The following is a 13,187-nucleotide window of genomic DNA, read 5'->3' as shown; positions in this document are numbered from 1 at the left end:
TTCAACAGGCTGAGAAAGAATGCCTAGGCTTCAGACTCAACCCAGAGCTGACTCCAGCTGGAGTGCTGATAAGACCTGTCCCCAGAGCCTGCGACTCCATACCTGGCCTGGTGGGAAGGAAGCTGGCTGCTAGAGATCCCCGAGGGGAACAGAATTATTAAGTTATTTTCTCTGTACTGATTGAAATTCCCTGGGGTCAAATCCTCTTAAATCAAAAGTATGAACACTGAATTTCCAGTATCTCAAAGGATAAGTCAGAGAGTCAGAATATGAGCAACTCCAGACATTTGTACAAGAAGGTCTCAAAAACAGTAGGGAAAATGGCCCAATATATGTTTGAAAATCAAAATGGCACTTCTCTTTGAATTGATACCTGGTTGGCAGATGCATTCAAATCTTTCTTTTCTTCTTTCTCTCTAACCCTCACTATGTGAAACTTCCTTTAAAATAATAAAAATAAACTATTTGCTGCCCTCCTATGGGATTATTATGCCCACACTAGTACAGCTCTCAGGCCCACCAATGTCACACCAAATCCTGATCATTCTGAGGTCAACCTCAACTACAGGGTTGAGTTTTGTCTGCCCCAGGCTGTGATCTGTCTCTGACACTCATTTCACTACTACTGCTCAAGTAAAGACACAATAGACTCGGGCTAGCAAAGCATAAGTGTTTATTGAGGAAGACAAGCTCACATGGAAGATTCTGGGTTTCCTGGCTGAGTGATGGGAGAATCTGAGCATCTGGGAAGAGATTCTGGAGTCCAAGTGCCTGGACAATTTCCAGGGTGAGTCTTTCAGCTTCTGGGGTGCAGCCACAGTGGGGAAAAGGTCATTAGATGCAAACCCAGGGCAGGGCTATCACTTCTGGGAAATCTGAGGAGAAACAAGCTGGACAGCTCACACTCAGGTTAGTACTAGTGGCTTTGGTGACCTTTTTTTTTTTTTTTTTTAAATCTGAATGATATAATGAGGAGCTCTTGTGGCACAGTGGTTAAAGTGCTTGGCTGCAAATGAAAAGGTTCGCAGTTCTAACCCACCAGCCACTTTGGGGGAGAAAGATGAGGCAGTCTTCTGCTGTAAAGATTTATAGCCTTGGAAATCATTTGGGAGAGTTCTATTCTGTCCTGTAGGGTTGCTATGGCAGTGGGTTTGGTCGGTGGATTAATGGCACAGGAAACTCAGCTGTAATGGTGATTAAGCAAAAAGGGCTATTGATTCCCATGTTGCACAGATGTTTTTTTTTTTTTTTCCCTTTTTTTTTCTGGAGAGCAAGAGGGCCAGAGGGTCTGACTTGGAGAAGGTCTTTTTCAGAAGGCAAAGGCTATTGTAGGGGTCCAAAGAAAAGCATAGCTGGAGACAAGACCGGTTTCTGGGAGTCGGTTTGATATTCTGGCCAGTGCTATTCCTGATGGGCAGAAAAGGAAATCCACTTTCTTTCCATCTCATTAATGAACTTGTGGCCTCTAGATTGCTGTTTGCTTCATGTTATAGGACCTTTATTGGACTGGAGAAAATTAGTTGAGGTACCCCTTGGGCTGGGAGAAGAGCTGGTCTCAGTAGATCGAGGAGACTTTGGTGGGGCAGTGCCGGCTGGGGATTTCTGCTGCCACTAGAATAGACGTTTCTGGAGAGCCCAGCCCACCTCCTCGGACCTCCTTCTTTCTCCTCCCTCCCTCCTCCACCCCCTCCTCAGGCCTGGGGCAGCTGTGGAGAGCTAGAGACTGAGTGCATCCTCTGGGGCGGGCCCCAGCTGCAGGTACGGAACACAGAACTGTCGTCCCCGGAGAGCGAAGAGGCAGAGCTGACCCTGCGCGCCAGGCGGCCTACGCCTCCGCAGGCCCCGCGCCGAGCCTGGGCGCGGAACGAGCGGTCCAGCAGGAGGTAGATGACCGGGTTGGCGCAGCTGTTGACGAAGGCCAGGCAAGTGGCGATGGTGAGGCCCCAGCGCAGCGCCAGCACTAGGGTGCAAGGCAGCGGCAGCGCCCCCAGCCGCGCCAAGTGGAAGACTGCCCGCAGGACGCTGAAGGGCAGCCAGGAACCCACGAATGTGCTCTCGATGGCGAAGATGATGCGTAGCGAGTTCCTCCGGGCCCGGCCCAGGTGTGGCGGCCTGCGCAGGCGGCGCGAGATGCGACAGTAGCAGAAGAGGGTGACACCCAGGGGCAGCATGAAGGTCAGCAGCAGCAGCAGCAAGCTGAGGCCCTGGAAGGTGTCGGAGGGCTCCTCCCCGCACTGGCTGCCCTGGCCCCCGGGAAGCGGCTGCAGTCCGCGGTAGACCAGAGCAGGCAGGCCGGCCAGAAGCGCCACGGCCCAGATGCCGCAGCAGGCAGCCAGCGCGCAGCGCGGGGTACGCAGCTGGCGCGCGTCGAGCAGCTTCACTACCGCCAGGTAGCGGTCCACACTCATGCCAGCCAGCAGCAGCGCGCCTGCGCAGCGCGTGCCCGCCAGCGAGAAGCTGCTGAGCTTACAAAGGCCTTCGCCGAAGGGCCAGCGGCCGCCCAGTGCCGCCGCCGCGGCCCACAGCGGCAGCGTGAGCACGAAGCCCAGGTCCGCGGCGGCCAGGTGCAGCACGAAGGTGTCAATGAGCCGCGGTGGGCCCCGCCGCCCAGCCAGCAGCCACATCACAAAGGCGTTGCCTAAAAGGCCCACAGCAAAGGCCGCCAAGTAGAGAACAGGGATGTATATGTAGCTGTAGGGCAAGTCCCAGGAAATGCACAGCTCCAGCTCCCCTGGCTCCTCCAAGATCCCGGACCCTGAGTAGTCCCCGGACTCTGCCCATGGGCTGGTGCTCCAGGGTTCGGTGCGGTTCATGGCCTGGTCAATGTCACGGGCCTGTGCTGGAAGCAGCCCTTGGCGTAGGCAGCAACAGCTCTGAGAAGGAGGAGGGGGGTTTGCTCTTCACGGCCGGTGCCCAGCACCTCCCTTCCTGCCACCCCAGATCGAGGCAAATGGGTGGGCAGGATGGTGGAGGAGGAGGGGGAGGGTGTGGGGTAGGCGGAGCAGACTTCTGTGGTAGTGATGGTGGCCTCCAATCTGGGGCTGACCTAAGAGGAAGGTCAGGGACAGGGCAGTGGTGACTTCATAGCTGGGTCCAGGGAGGAAAAGTCCTCAGGGCTTGAAGACCCGTTACTGGGAGCGTGGCCCCATGCGTGGCCCCATGCTTTCACGACTAGCCACTGTTTCTGTGTTTATGAAGTCCGGGTACTTGCCCTATTATCTCAGGGATCTACTGTCAGGTTGCAAGAGGGTGGGTGCTCCAGAGCCCTAATCTGTTCTCAGTCCCCCTCAGCCTCTTGCTATTTTCTCTAGTTTTAGAGGTGAGGAGACAGAACCCGGAGAAGGATTTTATAAGGGAGAGAACCCTTCACCACTCTAGCAAAGAGAGGTTCTGCTATCTGGTGACCATGAAGTTGAGGTGGCCTCTTATGCCATTGTTAGTCTCTTGAGTGCCGCTAAATGTCTTAATACTGTTATGTGCCGTCGAGTCCCGACTCATAGCGACCCCTCCTTGGGTTTCCAAGGCAGTATCACTACGGAAGTAGATTGCCCCACCTTCCTTCCGAGGAGTGGCTGGTGTGTCTTAATACTAGGAGTGGCTTTTCTGACCAAATCAGGTCCTCATGGAGCTACGAAGGGTTTCAAGCCAAGGAGGGAGGAATATGACTAGATATCTAGCTGAAAAAAAGCAGAATCTGGGATTCAAATCTCAGCCAACTGCCTGCTGGTTCATTGCACTTCCCCACCCTCCCCCATCCTACCTGTTAAGTCAAACACAACAAAAAACTCAGTACAGAAAAATACAGTACAAAAAATGACACAAGATGGCACCTAATTAAGCAGTAGATTAGTTCCCCAAAGTTAGGCCTTAGGAGCTTAGAGAAGGGAGAGATCCACTATGGACTGAGGGAGGGGCGAGATTCAGGAAGGGCAGGGATGAAATCTGATCTTGCAGAGGGGAGGCTGGCCTCCTGCGGAAGAGAGGATGGGTGAGGGAAGGCTTACTCTTGCCCCCTGAAGATTGGTTGCAACAGGGATTCTGGGTGACTCCAGCTACATCTGAATTCTTCACAGACATTCCTTCCATGAGATGCTGTGTCAGAACTGATGTTACGGGTGTATGTCCTCCCAGAGTCCACATTGTCTCCAAGAATGGGTGACTGGCCTGTTGGGAACCTGGTGTTGAGAATTTGAGAAGGATGATCAATTTTGTCTGATTCAGTTAACAGTGAGCTCTGGCATGTGGCAGGGCAGGCATTGTTTTGGGCATTGCAAGAGGTGCAATTATTATTAGTATTACTATTTGAGCATTTTACTGTAGTTTGGGTGAAAGTTTACAGAGCAAATTAGTTTTCCACTCAATAATATATACACATTTTGTTTGATGACATTAGTTGCAATCCTCTCAATGTAACAGTACTCTTCCTACTTCCTCCTTGGTTTCCCCGTTTCCATTTGCCTATCTTTCCTGCCCCTTCCTGCTTTCTGAATTTTGTTTTTGTGCAGATGCTACCCTTTTGGTCTCATATGGTTGGTTATCTGAGGAGCACGTTCCTTTTGGGTGTTATTGTTTTACTTTATGGGCCTATTGTTTGGCTGAAAGGTGATCTCTGGGAGTGGGTTCTGTTTCAAGTTTGAAGGATGTCTAAGGGCCATAGGGGAGATATGGTTAAAGCATTCATCTGCCAACCAAAACAGTGGTGGTTCAAACCCACCAGGCACTCCACTGGAGAAAGATGAGGCAGCCTGCTTTTCTAAAGATTTATAGTCTTGGAAACTCTATGGGGGTAGTTTTATACTGTCCTAAAAGGTTGCTATGAGTCAGAATCAACTTGATGGTAGTGGGTGGAAGGTCAGTAGGCTTGGGGGTTCCATTAATTTCTGTCAGACCATTAAGTTTTTTTTTGTTATCTTGAATTTTGCTCTACATTTTCTCCCACTCTGCCTAGGCATTCTCTAGTTCTTCTGGTCTCAGAATAGTGGAAGGTGTGGTTCATGTAGTCCTTTAGTCTTTTGGACTAATTGTTTACATGAGTCTGATTTTCTTCACTCTTCTTTGCTCTGGACAGGAAAGATCAATATTGGTATCTTAGAGGGCTGTTTGTTGTTGTTGTTACGTGCCCTCGAGTTAGACCCGACTCATAGCAACCCCTCCTTGGGTTTCTGAGGCTGTATCACTACGGAAGTAGATTGCCCAACCTTCCTTCTGAGGAGTGGCTGGTAGGTTTGAACCGCTAGCCTTCTGGTTAGCAGTCAAGTGCCTTAGGCACTACACTACCAGAGCTCCTACTTAGAGGGCTACTCACAAGCTTTTAAGAAGAGATGCAATTCTTGGCCACAGAGGTTCATTGCTAGCCAGGAGAGAGAGTTAACATATGTGATATATCAACGACCAACATTCCAGAAATCAAGAGAGTGGCTACTTCTGATAGGAGGAATGAATTAGAAAAGGAGATGATACTTGAGGTCAATTTCAGGAAGGAGTCAAAGGGCATATAAGAGCAGCAGAAAAGAGGGGAAAGGGTCAGAAGGGACAAGCAAACTGAGACAAGTAGAAACATGAACTTCAAGGAACAAAAAGAGGTCTGCCCAATGTAACCAGAGCCCAGGGTGGGAGGAGGGTAGCAGATGAAGCAAGAAAGGTAGTTTGGGGCTAGATCACAAAGGGGTTTGGATTTTATTCTGCAGGGATTGGGGGCCACTGAATGTTTTTGAGTAGGGGCACAATATAAGTGTTTTGAAAAGGTTACTTGCAGAGCTTTGAGTTAGAGAGGGGAGAAGTTCAAGCCAAGGTGACCCTATAGCAGATGATTGTAATTATTTGTGTTGGGGATGGGGAGAGTCTGAAATCGAATACTGTAGGGACAGAAAGGAAAGGACCTATTCAAGAGACAGGTCTCAGCGAATGACCAGATGCAGAGAGGAGTCAAAGATGACCAGTGGTCACTGAGTTGACTCTGACTCAGGGTGACCCCATATGTGTCAGAGTAGAACTGTGTTCCAGAGGGTTTTCAGTGGCTGATATTTTGGAAGTAGATTGCCAGGCCTTTCTACTTAGGTGGTTCTGGGGGCACTCAAACCTCCAACCTTTAGCAGCTGAATTTGTTAACTGTTTGCATCACCCAGGGACTCCAGTTGAAAGATAGGCCTGGGGTTTGTCTGTTTGATAATTACATTGATGCTGTCCTATTAATTGAGGTAGAGAGCACGTATGTGTGTGTGTGTGTAGGATGATAAATTCAGCTTTGACATGCTGCTTTCAGATAAAAAACAAAACAAAACTAAACAAAACCTTACTGCTGTTGAGTCAAATCCAACTCAGCAACCCCTCCTTGGGTTTCCCAGGCAGTATCTCTATGGAAGTAGATTGCCCCATCTACCTTCTGAGGAGTGGCTGGTGGGTTTTAATGGCCAGTCTTCTGGTTAGCAGTCAAAATGCCTTAGGTGCTATGCCAATTTCAGATGTTGTTGTCATTGCTAGGTGCCATCAAGTCATCTCCAACTCATAGCAATCTCATGCACAGCAGAACGAAACACTGCTGCCCGGTCCTGTGCCAGCCCCACAATCCTTGCTATACCTGAGCCCATCGTTGCAGCCACTGTGTCAATCCATGTTGTTGAGGGCCTTCCCCTTTTTCGTTGACCCTCCACTTTGCCAAGCATGATATCCTTCTCTAGGGAATGGTCCCTTCTTACAATATGACCAAAATAGGTGAGACGAGGTCTGGCCATTCTCGCTTCCAAGGAGCATTCCAGCTGCACTTCTTCCAGGTGCCGATTTCAGATAGAGTAACTAAATCATTTATGGTCCAAACCAGGATACTTTTGAGAGTGAGAGAGGCACTATCATAATTAACTTGGGCCATCAGCCATAAACCAGGACTGTTCTGGGCAAACTAAGACATAAATAAGGTCCTCTTAGCTCAAGGTCCCTCTGGTACGTGGAGATCCCCAGCAGGGAGTTGGAAAGTGGTTCTAGAGGTCAAGGAGGGTTGGGCATATCTATATCTAGGCTATTCCTGTCAATAATTTTTCTCCTAGGTCAATTACAAGATGGGAAAGGTGGGCAAGAGAAGAGGCCAGGGAGTGTAAGTGGTTTCTAGATTGGTCCCTGTATGGGCATCTCAGCCTCCAGACTTGGGTTTCTACCTCAGAGGGTAGGAACCTGCTACAAGAGACTCAGTAGTTTTCTAGTCTGGTCACATGGTTGCTGGTGAGCTGTGCCCACATCCTGGGAGGCTCAGGGACTGCGGCCTCCTTCTGTAGAGGCCATCAAGGCCAGTGCCTGCTTGACAGGGTGTGGGAACAGTGGGAGACAGGCCTACCGCTGCTGGACTTCACTCCATCTCAGTCTGAAGCCCAGAGACTATGATTGATCCCAGAAGCTATAGATGAAAAACAAAGAAACCACCAGGTGAAACAGAACAATGAGGTGAACAATCCAAGAGAAGGGTATAGTTAGTGGGTTGACGGCAAGTAGAAGTTGGTTGTTCATTAACAAACAGAGGTTCTTGTATCCTGGGACCATGGTCTCATACCAATGGAGCCTGTGGCTCTGAGCACCCAGTGATTCTCTCTGCTGGGCCATGGGTCCTGTGACCCTGACTGTACCTGTCTGGATGGGAGGAAGCAGCCAAGGCAGAAGCCAAGGACACTGCCTGGGGCCTGGCCTCCAAGGTGCCCAGGTCCTCCTCCATGATACTGCTCTTTTTCCCTTAGGACACTGCGCACCACATTAGAAATAAATCAGCTAAAAGAAACGCTCATTCTGATGGGCTGAGAATCCAGTCCTGTGACAGGGGTGGCAAAGCCAAGCAGGAGTGGCCTTCCCTGTTTCCCGCACCTGTCTACATCATGAGCCAGCTCCCAGCTGCCTCTCACCCCCATCCCTAGAGGCCTACCTCTTCTTTGCTGCTAGAGCCTTTGATTTCAGATTGTCTCATTCCAATTGAGTTCTGTGGACTAGCCTTCCTTGCCTGTCGGAGTATAACCTCTTAGTGTGAAGGGAGGTTCTCTCTTCTATCACTGTGATTGGCTTAAGCCAGGGAACAGGGGACACTTAATACCTATCCAGTGCTGAACTAAACTGCTGTCTGGAGCAGGCTTATTTGATTTCTGCCCCTTTATGAGCTATATTCCAACTCTTAAAATTTTGCTCCCAATCTAAATTTTTTTTTGTACAGAAAAATTTTAACCCTTAGGGAAAATTTAAAATGTTATATGTTCCTCCTTTCATCATTAAACACCACACAATCAATTGGTGTTAGAATAATTTGGGAAAGGTTGTGGTTGTACAATATGATGAATATAATCAGTGTCATTGAACTATACGTGTAATAATGGAATTGGCAAATCTTATGTATCTTTACCACACACACATACAAACAAGCACAAACAAAACCTCACATTCACATTGTAGAAAATACAACAAAAGCCATTCCAGACCTGGTACCATAATATAAATCATTTTGGTGAATTTCTTCACAGCCAATGACATTTTCAAAAGTATTCACTTGTAATCCTATTATTCCCAAATTTTTCTATTTTTACACATTCTATTTAAGATACTCTCCACATTTTTTTTTTACACAACTGTTTCAGTCATATTTGTAGTTAAGACTGTATATAGTTTTATAATGTGCTTTTCTTAATGCCGTATTAGTCCACATTTGTGTCAATATTCTAATCTCGTAATTTTGAACTGTGAGGTTATTTCCAGGATTTGTGCTTAGAGCAATTTGAAATGAATAACCTGTTTTTTCTTCTTTCATACTATATTCATAGTATAAATGCCCTTGTGTAGTCAAAACCTAAGAAAATTTTTACGATTTTTGAAAAGACAATAGTCACTGCTTTTTGCTTTAGTGTCACTAGCATTGTATGAAGTTATTGGGTTCAATACACTCGTTAGAGAAGTTTGTCAGTAAAATGTGTATTTTTTCCTACTTCAGTAGGTGATGTGGTAAAATGATCCTTCATTTTTATTTGCATTTCTTTGATTACATAAAAGATTGAAACTCTTTCTGTATTTACGTCCTTTTATGTGAAATATCAGAGCTTTGGTGGCACAGTGGTTAAAGAATTTGGCTTCTAACCAAAAGGTCAGTGGTTCAAACTCACCAGCCGCTCCACTAGGGAAAGATGTGGCAGTTTGTTTCTGTAAAGATTTACAACCTTGGAAACCCTTTAGGACGTTTCCACTCTGTCTTATAGGGTCGCTATGAGTCAGTATCAACTTGATGGCAATAGGTTTGTTTTTTTTGGTTTTGTGTTTATTTATAGAACAAATCATTGCCCCATTTGGTTAAAATATTTTTCCAGACATTTTTCTTAGCCTTTTTGCATGATTAGTTTTATATTTTCATCAACTGTGGTCCAGTGTGGTGATTTTAGCAATTTCAAAGTTTAAAATGTTACCTTCTTTGATGATCTAAAAACATTCAACTCTATTGATATTTTCAAAAGTTTTCTATGTTGTCTTTTAAAATCTACTTACTGTGTCTTTTTTTTCCCTTCACATTTCTATCTAGGTTTTCCAACACCAATGATTAAATCTAAAATAGTTTAAAGCCTTGCTCTTAACAACTGTGATGTCTAATTTATGATATAAATTTCTTATGTGTCAGTGTGTCTGGTTCTGGTCAGAGAACTAACGGCAGATCAGATTATTAGTGGTGAAAGCCTGGCATAAATCTCATCTTTACTCCTTGATCTCGGGCCCCAGTTTCCACATCTTAAAAGTGGCATAATAATATCTTCTAATAGGGGTGGCGTGAGGATCAAATTAGATACCCTTTGTGGAAGCCTCATCCGCATGGCAGCTCATATAGCTGGGTTTAGTACTTGTTCTCTCCCTTCCCTCACAGGCTCTCTGCAACACTCCCATGGCACTGCACTTGGTTGAGAGCATCACGAAGGATCTCTTATGTTCAGTTGTCTTGCCACTAGTCTCAGAGTTGCTTGCACTGTTTCTTCTCCCCTCCAAGACACAGATGTTTTCAGAATTGCACTGGGAATCTACAAAGAGATTATCTTCAGTTGAGGGTCTTCAAGGCCTAACCATCACAGTTCACTGTGCCTGCTGCCACCATCATGGTGAATTCCACAGGATGACAGAATGGAAATTGCTGACAGGACAAAAGCACAGATCGCATTATGTTAACTCACTTGTGGTCGACAGATGTAATGAATCCCAAGCACAAGGAAAACCCTGCTAAGCCACGTCTCCTAGTGTTTCCACATCCTCTCTGGATAAATAATGAACTGTGGATGGGAGTCCTCCATTTCACTCATTATTACTAACTGGCCACCAAAGCAGGGTTCCCATAGGCCACAAACCCCTGAGATGTTGAGGAGAATCTCCTTGTGTGTGTGAGGGAGAGGGCATTAGAGGAAAGGGGAAGAAGGCAGCAGTAGCAGCTCTGACCCCTGACCTGCAGCCCAAACACCTGAGGGTCTGCTGGCACACACCAGGGACCCTGCCCTGATGCCAGAGGCCATGCAGAAAGTTTCAGATGTTCAATTATTTTAGAAACTTTCAGGTACTAAATATGGGGTGTCTGAGAAAGGACCCCATGTGAGTCAGACTTGGAGCATTGAGGCTCCAGCCCATACCACTGAGGGGATGACTCAGTGTGAAAGCCTTTGTGGCTTGCAGCTGTGTAATTGTCTCAGGGCCAGATCTACACCAGACAGCACTGTTGGCCCTTGGGAGGGGGCCAGGGATGGGCGTGGAGGGTAGGGTGGAGCAGAGCTTTCAAGGAATACAGGACTCCTATCTTTCTTCCATGGCAGGTTGCCAAGGCTCTAGGGTTCTCTTTTTGAAGGTTAAAAAACAAACCCATCAGAAACTTCAAAACACAAGCAACAGGGAAGTCCCTCGATACACAAGTGGCCCCAGAATTTGTTTGGAAAGGAAGTTACATTTTTCTCTTTGTAGTAATAATTTTGTCCAGGGAAGCTTTTAAACTAGGACTTGCTATTACTTTTCAGTGATTTCACAGAAAGTTCATGTCGATTTTATTAAGTGCAGCAGGAAATTTGACATTATTCCCTCTGCATCAATGGGGGTTCTCCATGGGGCTATGACTCTTCTATGGATCAGTGAAAGCTCAATTCCTAAGGTCACCTTCAATTCAGATTGACCATCAACTGCTTTCCTGTTACGGGGCAAGGTGCTGTAATAGACACAGAGACGAACGAGACCCAGTGCTTCCTGTCAAGCTTACATACTGGAGAAGATGAGCTATGATGTATACATAACTTTGACATTAAGGCAGACTATTTTGTGGTATCTTGCTTTATATCAAAGCTGAAGTAGATCAGCTTTCCTGAAGAAGAGGTCTGACTGTAAGAATAACGTGAAAAACAGGAGCAAGACCTTTAGTGGCCCCAAGCACTGAGATGTTAATTATACCTCAACACCCCACCCCTCATCCTCTACAATTCAGGTAAAGAGAATGCTAAACTGAAAAGTAGGTATAAGGACTCCCTACAGCTTGATTTTTTCATGACTACTTTGATGAGTTATCTTGGAATGTCAGTATTTTCTCAGTTTTGTGGTCCCTTTTAGGTATTTCTTTATCAGGTGTTCTGACATTGGTGAAAAGCTAAGTTGGGGTAAGCTTTGAAAGCTTTAAATGCTGATTTCAGGAGTGTGAGTTTCATATCACTGGCAGTCTCGGGCTTACAAAGTTCCAGCTTACACACAACCTGTAGTTATGAACCAACCCTTGTAAAGCCTATGTATTAAAATTTTGAGGTACAAACAATGGTTTTTAATAACAAGTGCTATTTTGCAATGATCAAAACATTATTATTACTGTGTTATGTTAAAGGTGTTTTAATTTACCTGGAAGTTTCTTTTAATGTATTTTATGCATAGAAAAGTATACTATATAATTTACACTAAGACAAACATTGACTGACATGAGATACGAACCATACCTAATTGTTTTCACTTATGTACAAATTGGACTGAAAGACAGATTTAAGAATGGAACTTGTTCATAATTCAGAAACTGCCTGTACAAACCACCACTGAATTTTTGACTAGAGGGAATATCATGATGAAATCAATGCTTTAGGAAAATTGAGGAACACTTTGCAAGACAGTTTGGATGGAGAATTGGAATTAGATCACTCGGAGGCTGGTGGCAGTAAGGATGAGGAATAGCTTAACAGCATTTGGTGGCTGGCTAGGTTTTAGGGGACTTCAGTGTTGGATGGAGAGAAGGGAGTAAGAGAAGACATGGAGAGTTTCAGCCTTTGTGGCTGGATAAAGGCTGGCAGGAGAACTGGTTTTACTAGGAAGTTGATGTTTAGTTTTTAAATGGGTTAAGGATGACAGTGGAACTTCCAAGTGAAAATGTTGTGATGGCAGCCAGATGCACAGATGTGGATGGGTGCTTCAGGGCTGGAGATACAGATTCTGTGTGGATAAAACCAAACCAAACTCACTGCCATGGAGTCAAATTCGACTCATATCGACCCCTCCTTGAGTTTCTGAGGCAGTATCTCTATGGAAGTAGATTGCCCAGTCTTCCTGTGTGGAAAAAACCAAACCAAACTCACTACCATTGTCAGATTTGACTCATATCGACCCCTCCTTGAGTTTCTGAGGCAGTATCTCTATGGAAGTAGATTGCCCAGTCTTCCTTCTGAGGAGTAGCTGGTGGGTTTGAACTGCCAGCTTTCTGGCAGTCAAACGCCTTAGGCACTTGAAGGCCGTCTTGCAAGGAAAGGTGAGGAGGAGCAGGGCATGAGAATTGAATTTTGAGATGGCCATAAATGGGGAGGGGGAAGAGCGTGAGGTACTAGAGAGAAGGGAAGAAGGGAATCAATGGGACATGGCAACTAAGAGTTCAGATTCTCAAACTGTAGCTGGGTCCTATGGAATGGTAAATATGAACCAGAGGGAGTCAAACTAGGAACTCCAACTTGGAGTTTCTATTTTGTGGGCAGAAATATACAGTAGTATATTAGAGGTGGCTTGAGCAGAGAAATCAGACCAAATTTTGGGTCTGATTTTTAATTTTGGACAAGACTCAGATAGTCCTCCTTTTACTTACTCATTTGACAAATATTTATTGAGTACCTATAGGGGAGCTCTGGTAGCATAGTGCCTAAGGCACTTGACTGCTAACCAGAAGGCTGGCGGTTCAAACCCACCAGCCACTCCTCGGAAGG

At 46.1% G+C, this 13,187-nt stretch overlaps 1 protein-coding gene across 1 annotated transcript; it reads right to left on the bottom strand.

Annotated features, from left to right (window-relative positions):
• Positions 1–1,691: 1,691 nt before the first annotated feature.
• On the bottom strand, positions 1,692–2,813 carry GPR25 (G protein-coupled receptor 25). The gene has a single exon (XM_007941182.1). The coding sequence runs from the start codon at positions 2,811–2,813 to the stop codon at positions 1,692–1,694; it is 1,122 nt and encodes a 373-aa protein (XP_007939373.1).
• Between the last annotated feature and the right edge of the window lie 10,374 nt (positions 2,814–13,187).

The sequence above is a fragment of the Orycteropus afer genome, unplaced genomic scaffold, assembly GCF_000298275.1.
Source record: "Orycteropus afer afer isolate SDZICR_OR568_19922 unplaced genomic scaffold, OryAfe1.0 scaffold00075, whole genome shotgun sequence".
In the NCBI taxonomy this organism is placed as follows: domain Eukaryota; kingdom Metazoa; phylum Chordata; class Mammalia; order Tubulidentata; family Orycteropodidae; genus Orycteropus; species Orycteropus afer.
Note: the sequence above shows the minus strand (reverse complement) of the source record. Positions and strands in the feature narration are given on the sequence as shown.